General features: G+C 34.4%; 1 protein-coding gene across 4 annotated transcripts in view; it reads left to right on the top strand.

Annotated features, from left to right (window-relative positions):
* Positions 1 to 16,497, top strand: part of LOC108634550 (probable ubiquitin carboxyl-terminal hydrolase FAF-X) — a 142,706-nt gene that overhangs the window by 51,671 nt on the left and 74,538 nt on the right. For 2 of the 4 annotated variants that reach the window (XM_018044516.1, XM_018044518.1), the window contains exons 12-14: positions 7,279 to 7,485; positions 8,559 to 8,695; positions 10,465 to 10,598. In XM_018044516.1, coding sequence (XP_017900005.1) covers positions 7,279 to 7,485; positions 8,559 to 8,695; positions 10,465 to 10,598 — 478 coding nt within the window. Of the gene's footprint in view, positions 1 to 7,278; positions 7,486 to 8,558; positions 8,696 to 10,449; positions 10,599 to 16,497 lie in introns of all 4 variants that reach the window. The other 2 variants (XM_018044515.1, XM_018044517.1) reach the window with 1 other exon arrangement.

Genomic DNA, 16,497 nt, shown 5'->3' with positions numbered 1-16,497 from the left:
GAAGTTTTAAGAGACTCATATATCGGCATTGGTATATTTGGGCACTTGAAAATGACATTTATTTATAGTTGTTAAAATTGAGGATTTATGGGATCAAGAGCTTAAAATTAAAATCATATTTTGTCTTTCTTGAATGAAAATTCTAGTAACCATATCCCTTAGAATTATAGGATTTCTTAAAAATAACTGTTGCATTTAGGTGACACCTTAAGTTGGTACAACATCTTGAGAAAACAATTTGGCATTATCTGTTAAAATGTAGGTTCTTGTGTCCTACAACAGATCTTTTATATTCATGAATGTATTCTCTGGAGAAACTAATCATACATATGCCGCAATACATGTTTAATAATGTCTTTATTAGAATTATTTCTGTTTATTCCAAGTTGGAAGTTTCACATGTTATGAATAGTAAAAAGATAAATCAGATGTGGTCTAGCCTAATCGGTGAATGCTACGTCGGTGAAATTAATACATTCAGAGCTATTAGTGCATGAATCCACTAATGTGAAGAAATCTTTTGTACATATTTTTAAAAGATCCATTGAAGTGATTCACCATTGAACATAAAATAAGCGTTGGGAAGTTGTAAATACTCTAAAACTTAATTTCAGAGAAAACTTCTGAAATATTTATGTCAGAAATACTAGTCATGATGACATAGAATGGAACGGTATCAGGTCTCCTTTGAATTCGAAGATTTTCAAGATAGTCTGACTATAATTGTAGTAATTCCGTTATGTAGTATTCCATTATTCCATTAATGCACAATTCCAAAGTGCATTGCTACCTTGGCTTTCCAGGTGTTCATTGAACATCTGTTACTAAGTAAGAAGCATTAGTTTTTGAGGGGTTGATAAACAAACTGATAATTCATATAGTGATGCATTGTGTTTTTTTTTCTTCTTTAATATATTTATTTTAATTGGAGGGTAATTACTTTACAATATTGTATTGGTTTTGCCATACATTAACATGAATCTGCCACAGGTATACATATGTTCCTCATCCTGAGTCTCCCCTCCCACCTCCCTCCCCATCCTATCGCTCAGGGTCATCCCAGTCATCCGGTATCATGCATCAAACCTGGACTGGCGATTCATTTCATATATGATAATATACGTGTTTCAGTGCCATTCTCGCAAATCATACCACCCTTGCCCTCTCCCACAAAGTCCAGAAGACTGTTCTATACATATTGTCTCTGCTGTCTCGCATACAGGGTCTTAAAGGTGTTACTAAAAATGCCTTAAAGGAAGCATGGAGTATGGGTCTGTTAGCAGTTCTTTACAGTTGTTAACTAAATGATCCTGACATATCCTCAGTTAAAATAGTTACTCCTTACTGAAATTCTTAGTTTTTGTTTTCTGTGTGTTTGTACTGATTTACCGTCCTGTGGTAACATAATTGGTACTTTTTCACAGTCTCGTAAGTTTGAAATTCTTTCCCATTGAAGCACTAGTCTTCATAATTTTTCTTAGTCAGTAATAAGACTGAAGATATTTTTACATGACCTGTTTGCTTTTCCTGTTTGTTTTCCTTTTTTTTTTTGACTCCTAAGAATTTCTTTGTATATATGATGCTTGATTCTTGTCAGTGTTTTAACAGTATTTCTCGGTTTTATTAGCATTTTTTGCTAACTCAGTAGCCAAACACATGGACTGTATGGTTACCTCGTATGTCTTTATTATCTTTACCATACTAGTGGAGGTAAGTAATAACCCAGTGGTTCTGATTTGCATGTTTCTTGGTGTCTGATGTATTTATGTATTTAGTGGTCATTTTTATATCATCTTTAAGAAATTCCCTTTTAAATCATATATTTGTCTCTGATTTATGAGTTTCTTGTACATTGTATACAGAGTCGCTTATTATATTATGATTTGCAAATATTCTTTTTGATAGTATTCACTTTCTTGATGTCATTTTTGTGACACAAAGTTAATTTTTTTTTTTGGTCCTGGTGAATTTTATATTAAATGAAGTGTTCTCAAGACCCATTATAAAGTGTATCATTCAGTGAGATTTTGTACATTCATGGTGTTGTGCAATCACTGCCTTTGTCAGAATACAAAACATAGTCATCATTCCTATTGTTTCTCTTTCTGCCCTTCCTCACCCTGGAAACCAGCAGTCTACTTTCTTTCTCAAAAGATTTACCCATTTATGATAAGATTTATTAAATTTTGATGAAGTTCAGTTTGTTTATTTATTTATTGGAGGAAGGATTCAAAAAGTGCAAAGGGTCTGTAGTTTTGGTTTCATATTTAAGAAATTATTGTTTTATCTGCAGTCTCAATTTTTGAAAATGTTTTTAGCTTTTATCTTAAGCTTATAATAAGTTTTGAATAATATTTTGTGTGTAGTGTGAGGTGGAGTTCCAGGTTCATTCTTCTGCGTTATTTATTCTATTTTCCCAGCATTTGTTTAAAAGGCTTTTTTTTTTTTTAAATGGCAGTGTCCTGGCATTTGTTTAAAATCATGTGATCATAGTTGTAAGGATTTATTTTGGGCTTTGTTTTATTTTTCATGAATGCATATGTTATGCCACATTGATTAGTGCAACTTTCTAGGAAGTTTTTTTCAAACTTCAAAAAATTATAAAGTCATTTTGGCTATTCTCAGGTCTTTTGAAATGACTTAAAAATTTAGCATTAGTTTGTCAGCTTCCTAAAAGAAATTAGCTAGGATTATGTTAGGCAGTTGTAGTTCAGTTCAGTTCAGTTCATTTGCTCAGTCGTGTCTGACTCTTGGCTACCCCATGAATTACAGCACGCCAGGCCTCCCTGTCCATCACCAACTCCCAGAGTTTACCCAAACTCATGTCCATTGAATCGGTGATGCCATCCAGCCATCTCATCCTCTGTTGTCCCCTTCTCCTCCTGCCCCCAATCCCTCCCAGCATCAGAGACTTCTCCAATGAGTCAACACTTCACATGAGATGGCCAAAGTACTGGAGTTGCAGCTTTAGCATGATTCTTTCCAAAGAACACTACGAACAAAGCTAGTAGAGGTGATGGAATTCCAGTTGAGCTATTTCAAATCCTTAAAGATGATGCTGTGAAAGTGCTGCACTCAATATGCCAGCAAATTTGGAAAACTCAGCAGGGACCACAGGACTGGAAAAGGTCGGTTTACATTCCAATCCCAAAGAAAGGCAATGCCAAAGAATGCTCAAACTACTAAACAATTGCACTCATCTCACACACTAGTAAAGCGATGCTCAAAATTCTCCAAGCCAGGCTTCAGCACATGACCCATGAACTTCCAGATGTTCAAGCTGGTTTTAGAAAAGGGAGAGGAACCAGAGATCAAATTGCCAACATCCGCTGGATCATGGAAAAAGCGAGAGTTCCAGAAAAACATCTATTTCTGCCTTATTGACTATGCCGAAGCCTTTGACTGTGTGGATCACAATAAACTGTGGAAAATTCTGAAAGAGATGGGAATACCAGACCACCTGACCTGCCTCTTGAGAAACCTGTATCAGGTCCGGAAGGAACAATTAGAACTGGATATGGAACAACAGACTAGTTCTAAATAGGAAAAGGAGGACATCAAGCCTATATATTGTCACCCTGCTTATTTCACTTATATGCAGAGAGCATCATGAGAAGCGCAAGACTGGAAGAAGCACAGCTGGAATCAAGGCTGCCGGGAGAAATATCAATAACCTCAGGTATGCAGATAACACCTCCCTTATGGCAGAAAGTGAAGAGGAACTAAAAAGCCTTTTGGTGAAAGTGAAAGAGGAGAGTGAAAAAGTTGGCTTAAAGCTCAACATTCAGAAAACTAGGATCATGGCATCTGATCCCATCACTAGATGGGGAATAGATGGGGAAACAGTGAAAACATTGTCAGACTTTTATTTTTCTGGGCTCCAAAATCACTGCAGATGGTGACTGCAGCCATGAAATTAAAAGATGTTTACTCTTTGAAAGGAAAGTTATGAACAACTTAGATAACATATTCAAAAGCAGAGACATTAATTACCAACAAAGGTCCATCTAGTCAAGGCTATGGTTTTTTCAGTGGTCATGTATGGATGTGAGAGTTAGACTGTGAAGAAGGCTGAGTGCAGAAGAATTGATGCTTTTGAACTGTGGTGTTGGAGAAGACTCTTGAGAGTCCCTTGGACTGCAAGGAGATCCAACCAGTCCATTCTGAAGGAGATCGGTCCTGGGTGTTCTTTGGAAGGAATGATGCTAAAAGCTGAAATTCCAGTACTTTGGCCACCTCATGTGAAGAGTTGGAAAAGACTCTGATGCTGGAAGAGATGGGGGCAGGAGGAGAAGGGGATGACAGAGGATGAGATGGCTGGATGGCATCACTGACTTGAAGGACGTGAGTTTGAGTGAACTCTGGAGTTGGTGATGTACAGGGAGGCCTTGGTGTGCTGCAAATCATGGGGTCGCAAAGAGTTGGATACGACTGACTGACTGAACTGAACTGAACTGAGGATATTTTGATAGCAGAATTTGTTCTAATGAGGTTCAGTTAATTTCCTTTTAATGGATCACACTTTCAGCATCAGCCAGGTAGTTGTTTACTAGACATAAAGAATTTTTACTGCATTGTGTTTTGTGAAATTTCTGTAATTTTATAGTGAAGTCTAATTCATTTGCTCTAAATTCTGTGAGAGTTAGATGACAGGGATTTTGATTGTTGTGCAGATTCTTTTTGTGTTTGTTTTGGTTTTTGGTTTGCTATGTATGTTTAGCTCCTTTACCATACGAGAAAAGCTATCTTTCTTCTTGCCTGCATTAGATTACTTTTGCATCTTCGTCAAATATCAATTGGGTATATTTGTAGGGTACTGTTTCTAGGTTCTCTGTTTTGTGTCATTTTCTGTCCCTCTCAATATTACAGCTTTGCTTAGTGTTTACATATCAATTTTGCAGTCAGGGACAGAGATTCCTCTCATTATGTTTGTCTTTATTCAAAATTATGTATTCTATTTCCTTTGTCTTTACATGTAAAATTTTAGCACAGTTTTTATCTGATACAGTGAAAATATTGCTGGGATTTGTCAAATATATTAAACCTGTGTATCAATTTAGGGAGACTTAATATTTTTGCTATCTTCAGTCTTCTGTTCCATGAAAACCATATTGCTTTTTATTAGAATGCTGAGTTCCTTCTTCTGCTTCTGAACCCTGTAACAATGTTTTATACTTAAGAATATAAATATATTTTCTGAAGCAGTTATAGATGTTCCCAGTATTTCTGATATTCATAAATTGATCACTACTATATAGAAATAATCTGTTGTGTATACTTACATTCTGTGATCTTAAATACAGTAGTCTTTAAATTTTCTCCTCTGAACTTAAGATTTTTTTTACATATAAAATCATATGATCTTCATGTTTTTTTCTTCTTTTTTCCTAAATGAATGTTTTATTCTTCCCTTATATCTAGAATTTCTTATCCAGCATTGCCTTTGACAGATATTAAAGAGAAAAAACATTTGTGTTTCACTAATAATAATGATAACTGTGTTTTTTAAGATGTCTTTCATCAGAGTTGAGAAAGTTCTACTCCGTTTCTGTTTTCTCAGTATTTCTGTCATAAATAGATGTTAAATTTTGTCAGATTTTTTTCTATATTTATTAATATGGTTGGTTTTCGTTCTTATTGTTAATGTAGTGGGTTATAGTAATTATTTTTCCTGTCTTGAATCAGCAGTCCATCCCTCCCTTGCTGATGGTCATATCCTATTACTCTATTCTTTCTGAATTCCAGTTTCTGGTATTATGTTGAGGAAATACAAATCTGTATTCATGAGGGGTTGGTCTGTAGTGTGGTGTGTGTGTACATCAAGGTATTCTTCTGTAAAATAAATGGGAAATTGTGTTCTGCTCTTTACTGGAAGAAATTATGTACAGTAAGTGATAAAAGTGCTAGGTAGAAATCTTCCATGAAACTGTCTTGGTCTATTGGTTTTGTTTCTGGAAATTTGTAAATTATCAATTTAATTTTTCATGAATTCTGCTACAATTATTTTATGTTGTATGAGTTGTAGTAATTTGTGTTTTTTCAGTCGTGTAGTTCATATCATATAAATTGTCAAATTTATGTTTGTTGTGTTGTTTCTTATTCCCTATTATCCTTCCTGCAGCCTGGATAGTGATATATTTGTTATATTTTTTATTTTAGTAATCTGTGTATTTTTCTTTTTGCCTTGTTCAAATACTGGAAGTATGTTAGATTCTTCGAGACTGCCAGGTTTTTATTTCACTGTCTTCTCTGTTGTTTTTCTGATATACTATACCCAGAGTAAACAAGAACCACCCATTCTGAGCTGGAAACGACCCTGCTAATTTCATATGTATGATTTTTACTGCTCTAGGTACCTAATCCAAGTGGAATCATAAAATACTTGACTTTCAGTATCTGGTGTATTTCGCTGACTGTCATGTCCTCAAGATTCATGCATTTTGTAATATGTATCAGTTTTTTTACTTTTTAAGTGAATAATATTTCATAGTATGGATATGCCGCATTTGATTATGCATTCTTCCATAGATGGACGCTTGGATTGTTTCCACCTTTAGCTGTTGTGAATTAAAATGGGGTTGTGACTGTGGGTTTAGAAATGTCAGTTTGAAACCTTGCTTTCAGTTCTTTTGCATACATGCACAGAAGCAGAAGTGCTGGATCATGTGGTAGTTCTATTTTTAATTTTTTGAGAAACTAGTGTACTGTTTTCTGTAGCAGCTGTACCTATTTACATTTATACCAGCAATACACAAATGTTCCACATTCTTTTTGATAGTCGTTATTTTGTATATCTGAAAACAGCCATGCTTATACATATGAAGTAGTTCCCCATTGTAATTTTGATTTGTATTTCTCTAATCAGTGGTGTTGAGCATCTTTCGTGTGCTCGTGGTGCATTTATATCTTCTTTGGAGAAATATCTCTTAAGTTCTTTGCCCATATTTGAACTAGGGTGTTTTGTTGTTGAGTTTTAGAATCTCTTAATGTATTTTGTATCTTTTTCCTTAATGTATTAGGTATCTTTTTCCATCTTTTTATTATATAATTTAAAAGTCTGCAGTGGTAGAAGTCAAGTATAAACAGAGATTTTGCTTCTTCTGCTATTTGATCTTCTTTTTGAATACTGTTTCCTCAAATGGGAAGTAAATTGTGTTCTTGGTGTGTATATGTGGGTGTAGTGAATTGACCGTAATTTATTAGAGTCATGTATAAAGCTATTATGACCTAATAATACATGTCTAAACTGATATTGATGTGATTTTGTTTTTTTCCTAGGCAAGTTGGACAAACGCAAGTAAAAAGCAACGTGAAAAGCTGCTAGAGTTGATACGACGTCTTGCAGAAGATGATAAAGATGGTGTGATGGCGCACAAAGTGTTGAACCTTCTTTGGAATCTGGCTCATAGTGACGATGTGCCTGTAGACATCATGGACCTAGCTCTCAGTGCCCACATAAAAATACTAGATTATAGTTGTTCCCAGGTATGTGAGTGCTTCTTTGCTCTTTTTTTCTGACTTTTCCCCACAAATAGGATATCTTTGTTACAGAATAATTCCATTATTTAATCATTCCAAGAGTAATATTTAAGGATTGTCTTAACTTACATTGTCATATAAGTCGTTTCCTCCTCTGACATTTTTCCCAACAAATTCTTATATCATTCACTGAACATTTTCACACATTGTTAGAGGGTTTATACAGATGAAACTCATTATAATAAATATTATTAACTCATTATAATAATATTGATGATGCTCAAATGAAATTGTGATTCACTAAAACCAATTATTACTTTGAAAGTAAGGATAATTAGATTGTTTTGCTCAAAACAGGTTTTGCTTGTTTTTACAAGTTTGCTCAAAAACAGAGGTTTTTCTTGTTAGCAAGTCATAACAGCTTCCCTGCATTTCTCTTATGAATGTAAGTTTACTAAAGTCATAGATAAAAGGACTAACCCGTAAATTATACCAGATTTTTAGAAACAAACTTACCATACTACATTGTTCAGCATTTAAAAGTTTCCTTTCTGTGAAAACATGTGCCTGTTTTCCATTCATGTAGTTATTTTCCTCTTCCATTCTGTTTGTGTGTTGATTTCTTTTTATTCTTATGAAAAAGTGGTGTTTGTTGACCTTTTTAGAAAAAAATACACCAACATTACATGCACATATAGTAATACTTGAGATCGTATGTTTTGCCTTTTATAATTAAGAACTTTATAAAATAGTTAAAATTCAATGCTCACATATAAGTGTGTGTTTTAAAAGTCAGATTTTTTGTTAATGTTCATGGGCTTAGAATATACCATATTGCAGATATGTCTGGATCCATGGAACACTAACTCCATAGTAGTTCTTTACAGTTTAGAATTCATGTGATAAGTTCAAATGAAAAACATAGTGAAAGTGTTTTATTTCATTAGATTATTAAAATTACATCATCATTTTTATGAGGCTTAGCTTAAAAGTTTTTCTACTTTTTATTCTCAAAGTAATTTGGAGGTAAATTTATTTTGAACATTGGTCTTTAAACCATAATTTTGTGTGTGTATAAGGATCGAGACACACAAAAGATCCAGTGGATAGATCGCTTTATTGAAGAACTTCGCACAAATGACAAATGGGTAATTCCTGCGCTGAAACAAATAAGAGAAATTTGTAGTTTGTTTGGGGAAGCACCTCAGAATTTAAGGTAAGGCTTTTACTTCAGAAAATTATTTTATTTTTATTTACCTTATGTTGAAAACAGTGTATCAGTAATAGCAGATTTTAACAAAAATGAGAGTGGGAAAACAGTAAACTTAATGAAGTTAAGATTTCTTGATTGTATTTTCCTTTATATTTAGTGACAATTAATTTATCCAGTTTTATGTAGCAATTAAGTATGAATTAAGATATTGCCTTTGCACTTAGTTCAGAATTATCCCAATTCCAGCAGGTATTCCAGATAGTATCATGGGCTGGGCTTTCTTTATCTCCCTTCTTATTTCATCTTAACCTTGTCTGCCAATTCCCCCTTCCTTGGCTTTATACACATTCTTAGTTCCATATGATTGTGTTTCATGCAGTCTTTAATATATTCTTAACTGGTCTATTCTGATATATTCTCAGTATTTTTTAAAAATTAATTTTAACTTTCATACTAGTGAATAGTATTTTCTAAATTAGTGTGGCAGGGTTTTACATTTTCTTGAATTTTTAATAGTTAATTCTCAAAGATAAAACTAAATGAGATATAAATTATAGAAGATGATCAGTCTTTATTTTTTGATTAGTCTTTATTAAAAGATATTTTTTAGCCTATTTTGGCTGGATTTTCTTAAATAGCTAATTTTTTGCGTTTGTACTTAATGCTAAATTATTATATGATGCTAAGTTATCATATGTGAATATTGATACTAAGTTACTTGATGCAAAGTTATTATAATAATTTATCCTTTTATATTCTTGCAGTATATGTTGAGTTAATGAGAGGAGAGAAGAAGTAGCATGTAGAAAGCTCATTGCAGTGGCAGGAATACTCACAGTACAATCAGAACTCCTGTTAGTGAACTCCAGTGTTGACTGAGTTGTGTGATTACTCCAGCTGTGTGATCTAAGAATGCTTCTCCAACATTTAAAAAGATTTTTCCTGTATTGTGATTGCCAAGATCCTTTATAACTTAAGACTTGTTGTGATTATGTATATAAACAGGGTTTCTGTTTAAAAGACTTATTTGATGCTGCTTTTATATTTTTCAAGTTGTATTTTTAGTCTTTTTTGCCCCCCTAATGGTGAAATAATTACATGAAATTAGGAAATTCTATGGAGATAAATAACTGTAGGAATTGCTGAAATAGTGTAATAATACTTATTTGTGAGGCTGTATCTTTATTATGTTTGATCTCTTTTGTCTTTTATCAGACATACCCTTTTTTATATTGCTTATATATGCAGTACTATACTCTGCTGACTTATCATTTGATCAGTAGATGTATAACGATGTGACAGTTGGTTGATTTTGTTGAAAATGCAAAACCAGAAGGGAACTAGGTATCTTTCTGGTGGTATCCACAAGCAAGTCTGGCTACAAATACAGTGTACTAGAGTGAACCTTCATGGCTAATATCCTTGATAATGTAAATTTGCACCTAACTCCACAGTAGTTGTGCTTTGACATCAGTATCATGTAAGATTAGTATCTTGGGTGAAATTGGAGAATACTGATAGGTAGTTTTCAAGTAAAAGCATTAGAATAAATATTTATGTTTTGAGGCCATAGATATTCTCAGATTCCTTAATGTTTTGTACTTATAAAGGAGACTGTTGACTAAGTTTATAACAACTTAGGTTAAATATAATTTAACTTAGGTTGAATTATAAAATATTTTAACCTTTTAAAAGTAATAGTTAGAAATTAATATCTATAAACTTATAGCGTTCATTTGCCTGATTATACTGTTAAGTTCTTCTCGTTTTAGTCAATCTCAGCGAAGTCCCCATGTATTTTATCGTCATGATTTAATCAGTCAGCTTCAGCACAATCATGCCTTAGTTACTTTGGTAGCAGAAAACCTTGCAACTTACATGGATAGCACACGACTATATGCTAGAGGTATGTATTACGGACTGAAATTAGTTTTGGGGGTCAACATGGCCTTCTTTCTCTATATTTTGTTTGTCCTCATGTTAATTTAATTAGATATGACAAATTTTTAAAAGGATGAAGAAATGGAAGTGAATAGGTTTACAAGCTTTACAGGGTTCTTTAACAGGTGCTTGTCTGTCTTCCTGCTCATCTTTGTTAAATTGATTTCTTTCCTTTTATACTTTGGAACTTTATCTTGTACTTACAGATAAAGTTGTTAATTTTATAAGTTGTTACCTGTAAGTTGTTGTGGTTATTACATTCTGGGTGTACTCCTTTTAAACTTTTTCTTTCTTAACTGCTTTCACTTGTAACTGCTTTATAAGAAAAACTAAGTTTCCTATTGCCCATTTTGTCCAAGCTGATTGTTTATATGTATAAGTTGTTTTTAGTTAAATTGATGTTTTCAGTTCTTTAAACACCTTGATTAAAATGTTACTAGATTAGTGATCTCTATGTTTCACTGGTTCTCATAATAACAAATTATTTAAATTTTCTGTGGATAAAATTTTCTGTGGTTTTCACAAAACTTTTCAGTGTTTGGTCTATGTGAGGCTGCCTTTTTAATGCTTTAGACACTAATTCTACTGTTAATTTGTTATTTCACAATTTATCAGAAACTCTCTGCTGGAGCACAGAACACTCTGTTAACTTCTGCCTCTATAGTATAATACCAGATTTTTAGGATAAATAAAACCTCAGCCACATTGTAGATGCAGTTTTTTATATTTGAATATGAAGGAGAAAAACTTGCCCTTGTTCATTGTTGAAGATAGGATTAGCTTGGTGTTGAAATGAAAGTCCTGCTCAATTAACAAGATGCATTAGGGTGTGTAAAATTCAGTCACACATTTAGTTTTTCACACAAAAGTGTGGATATTTGTAATAACTCATCATTGGAGTAGAATGATAGACTGTGTATGTATCTAACTTTAATGGTTGTGGAGTGTAGCGTAGTTAAGTAATTCAGTGTTTATAGACAAGTGTTGCTAATACATACTCATCCATATAAGGTACATAAACCTGTTGGAAAAATTCAGTCACTCTTGAAATAACCTGAATGATCACACTGAATTATATTTTACTTATCTGTCTATTCTAGCCTTAGTGCTAGAAAAGCAATCAAAGAATCAGGTACTAAAATGGTCCTACTCAATGTATTTATTAGATACCAAACTTAATTATTAGCAGAATGTTAGGATGGGAAAGACGCTGTAGGCATAAAACTATATTGTTCTTTTTCTCTACAAAAGTATCCCAAATCAGCAACATACATATGAAATTTGCATGTAGTTCTCTTCACCTGTTCTTCAGTTAGAGTCCTCCTACATGCTGCTACTGCTTCTGAGTCACTTCAGTCGTGTCCACCTCTGTGCGACCCTGTAGATGGCAGCCCACCAGGCTCCCTCGTCCCTGGGATTCTCCAGGCAAGAACATTGAAGTGGGTTGCCCTTTCCTTCTCTAGTGCATGAAAGTGAAAAGTGAAAGTGAAGTCTCTCAGTCGTGTCTGACTCTTAGCGATCCCGTGGACTGCAGCCTACGAGGCTCCTCCGTCCATGGGATTTTCCAGGCAAGAGTACTGGAGTGGGGTGCCATTGCCTTTTCCAATATGCTAGTTAAGACCTTTTCTAAAAGTCCAGTCAGCTATATATTTTTATTCATTTTTGTGAGAATTACTGTGTTATTTTAATGTCAGTGACATTAATTGAAGCCAGAATTGCTAGTACAGTGAGGTGGAGCAGGTGTGCATTTCAGCCTCACTAGTATTATATATATTCTGTTTAGTCACATTACACTTGTGCTCTTGAGTTAACTCACTTTCATGATCTCAAGAATGTCAGCATTCTTCCTTAAATCATATTTATGTTGCCTCTTTACAAGTTTTATCAACTGACTAGATTTAAAACCTAACATCACTTCATAGCTGTATAACTTGTAAGTTAAGTGGTGAGGATTTATCATATCTGTAAAATGAGGATAACAATAGTTACAATTTAATGGCTATTCTAGAAGTAAGAGTTAATGCTTGTTATTAGATTGGTGCAAATGTAATTTCAGTTTCAGACCATGAATTTTAAGTCATAACTAGGCTCAAACACATCTTTATTAATAGTAGCCATTATAGTCAGCACATTTTGCCAACAAGAAATAAGTTTATTCCTATAGCTTAAAAATCTGTACCTCAGGATTTGATACACACTTGAAAAGCATTTTCTACCTACTGTTGTTTGTGGAAGCATTTTCCCTTTAAAAAGTTGTCAAGATGCTTGAAGAATTGGTAGTTGGTTGGCAGGAGGTCAGGTGAATATTGCAGATGAAGCAAAACTTTGTTGCCCACTATCAGATGCTATGGAGAAGAATTGGGTGCTTTCTGTTGCCCATTACCAGCTGCAGTTTTTGCAGCTATAGGTTCATCTCATCAGTTTGTTGAGCATACTTATCAGATATGATGGTTTTGCCAAGATTCAGAAAGCTGAGCAGATCAGACTGACAGTAGTAGATCACCAAACATTGACCTTGACCTTTTTTTTGTGTGTGCAAATTTGGCTTTGGAAATTGCTCTGGAGCTTCTTGGTCCAACTACTGAGCTGGTTGTCATATAAAATCCACTTTTCATCTCATGTCACAATCCAGTTAAGATATGGTTTTTTATTGTTGCCTGGAAAAAAGATGACACTTCACAACTGATTTTTTGAATTTTTGGTCAGCTCAGAGACACATGCTTATGGAGCTTTTTTACGTTTCCAGTTTGCCTCAGATGCTGAATGACCATACAGTGGTTGATGTTGAGTTCTTTGGCACTTTGTTCTGTAGCTGTAAGAGGATCAGCTTCAATGATGACTGTCAGTTTGTCATTGTTAACTTCCAGTAGCTAGCCACTGCGTTGCTCATCCTCAAGGCTCTAGGGCCCTTTGCAAAACTTCTTGAATCACCTCTGCACTGTATGTTTATTAGCAGTTCCTGGGCCAAATGTGTTGTTGACATTACAAGTTTTCTCCACTGCTCTATGACCTATTTTGAACTCCAGTAAGAAAATCACTCATTTGCTTTTTTTTGTCTGACATCATTTCCATGTCTAAAATAGATACAAAATGAACAGCAAGTAATGTCACTAGCAAAAAATCATAAGAAGTATGCATTTAAAGAATGTATAACATCCTTTAAACTTGTCAGTGGATTCCAGTATCAAATGACAAAGTTCAGCAATTCAGAACTTTAGTTACTTTTGCACCAAACTACTAGAATTTAGGCTAGCACATAGCAAGCTCTTGAAACTTCATTGTATTAATGAGTTTCTGTGAGTTAATTGATTATCATTTGCTTCTAACCTTTTCCACCTTAATATACTATTTGTGTTTCTTACTAGTGCTCTTTAGCAGTTGATCTTTAACTGTAGGGACAAAATTATTTATTAAGTTCTATGATTATGATGTACAACTAAAAACATGACAAACCTTTGTGATAGCTTCTGTCTAAGAAGCCTATTGCATGGATCTAAAGCATATGACAGTGGTAAGCCACTCCAGTACTCTTGCCTAGAAAATCTCATGGACGGAGGAGCCTGGTAGGCTGCAGTCCATGGGGTTGCTACTAGTTGGACACGACTGAGCGACTTCACTTTCACTTTTCACTTCCATGCATTGGAGAAGGAAATGGCAACCCACTCCAGTGTTCTTGCCTGGAAAATCCCAGGGATGGCGGAGCCTATTGGGCTGCCGTCTATGAGGTCGCAGAGTCGGACACAACTGAAGCGACTTAGCAGCAGCAGCAGCAAAGCATATGACAAGATATGCAACAGGATATTGTGAGATTCTTTGCAGTTGATGGATTTTTTTCTGAGTTTCATTCCAAGAGTGGTTTGCATTTGCCATGACTACCACATCTACTAGGGATTTTTGGTTTTGGAAAAATAATTTCTGTTAGGGCATGGTCTTATGACTTTCACATGTGAAAGGTAAAAATGAGCTCCTTTTTAGGTGAAATTATGCACGAGTACTCCCATGAATCACAGTTGAAGAAAAATTTCTAATGTTCATCAGCAATATATAATATCTCATGTAGTTCATTAGAAGAAATATCCTTTGTGTTGATTTAAACTTAATGAGAATTTTATGGGTCATTTTTCCCATTTCTGAGCAAAGTTTATAGGATTTATGCTTAATCATAAGACCAATGGAATTCAGTTATGCTCTTGTTTTCTAAGGATTGTCACTTTGCATTACCTCTTTTTTTTTCCTTTGTTTTTATCATGATTGGCTATTTTCAAGATCACCTACCAAAAAAAGCAGCCTCTTTATAAGTCATTTCATAACCATGCTTTGATAAAATGTATATTCTATGGTTTTTGATCATTAATGATTCTTACTTGTTTCTACCTGTGGGGCATTAAGTACTGTTAAATATTTGTATGTTCTTACGAAGTTATTTCTTTGGAGAAATAACTGTTTCTAGGACTACCACAGGAAAGAATGGATAACTCTTCAACAGGATAAGTGTTTTTAGAGAATCATATTGCAGTGTTAAAATGAGTCCCTTCTCAAATTAAAATAATGATACTGTGAATGATAGCCTGAATTTTCAATATATGAGTCCATTGGTTCACAGTGATACAAATAAATGTCAGATTATAAATGTAGGAAAACATTGTCAATAATTAAATAAGTGAAAGTTTACTGAGGATTAGAATACTGACACAGAATCAAACTATTCTCCCACAAATTATTCATTACAGAAAGAAAAGTTGTTAAGTGTTTACTGGAGCAGCTTGGTAGAAACGCCTTAACTTAAATTAATATTATTAATGGTATAAATTGACATCTTGACTTATGTTTAAGGAGATACAGAAAAAGATACTGAACTGGGAAAAGGAAAACAATAAAGAATGTTACTCAGATAGTTAATGAAATTTAATATATGCAATAGTTAGATAATAGTCTTTAATTAATCTTAAAATCAGGTAAGTACTATGGCTATGTGCTTGTTATCAGGAAATAAACCTAATTTTAGGGAGTCCCTTTAGATGGTTCAAAAAGTGATTCAAAAGTATAAAAAAAGGAGGTCCTGATAAAACGAGTAGATTATGAACAAGTGGATTATGTGGGCAGAAAATAATTGTATTATTTGACACTTGGAATTATATTTTATTTGACACTTGGAATTACATTTTTCAAAACACAAAGTTATACCATGCTTTCTACTCCTGTGTCTATTTGTGTGACCCCCTCTGCTTCCTCCTGCCCCAATCCTGCCAAGTAAGCACACACAAAGAAGTTTTCAGACAGAAGTCTCTCAAGGATGAAAAGCAGCTGAAGTGGTGGTATAGAGTTTAGTCACATACTTCAGGATCAGTGCTCTTTGAATACCAAAAAAAACTCATGTATATAATAGAGAGTAATTTTTTACAGTTTTGAAGGCTGAAGCCTTGATGTCCCAGCAATTGATGAGTTGATGGGGCTACTAAGATTTTATAACCGTTGATAGATGTTCATGTGTCTAGAAGTGCAAAGCAGTCTTTATATGTGGCCTTCTTTCCCAAATCTGGGCTTCCCTGATAGCTTAGTTGGTAAAGAATACCCCTGCAATGCAGGAGACCGTGGTTCAATTCCTGGTAGGCAAGATCGACTGGAGAAGGGATAGGCTACCCACTCAAGTATTCTTGGGCTTCTCTGGTGGCTTTACCAGCTGGTAAAGAATCCGCCTGCAATGTGGGAGACCTGGGTTTGATCCCTGGGCTGTGAAGATCCCCTGGAGGAGAAAGGAAAGGCTACCCACTCCAGTGTTCTGGCCTGGAGAATTCCATGGACTGTGTAGTCCATGGGGTTGCAAAGAGTCAGACACAGCTGAGTGACTTTCACTTCAGTTCCCA

The sequence above is a fragment of the Capra hircus genome, unplaced genomic scaffold, assembly GCF_001704415.2.
Source record: "Capra hircus breed San Clemente unplaced genomic scaffold, ASM170441v1, whole genome shotgun sequence".
In the NCBI taxonomy this organism is placed as follows: domain Eukaryota; kingdom Metazoa; phylum Chordata; class Mammalia; order Artiodactyla; family Bovidae; genus Capra; species Capra hircus.
This window is presented reverse-complemented; position numbering and strand designations above follow the sequence as displayed.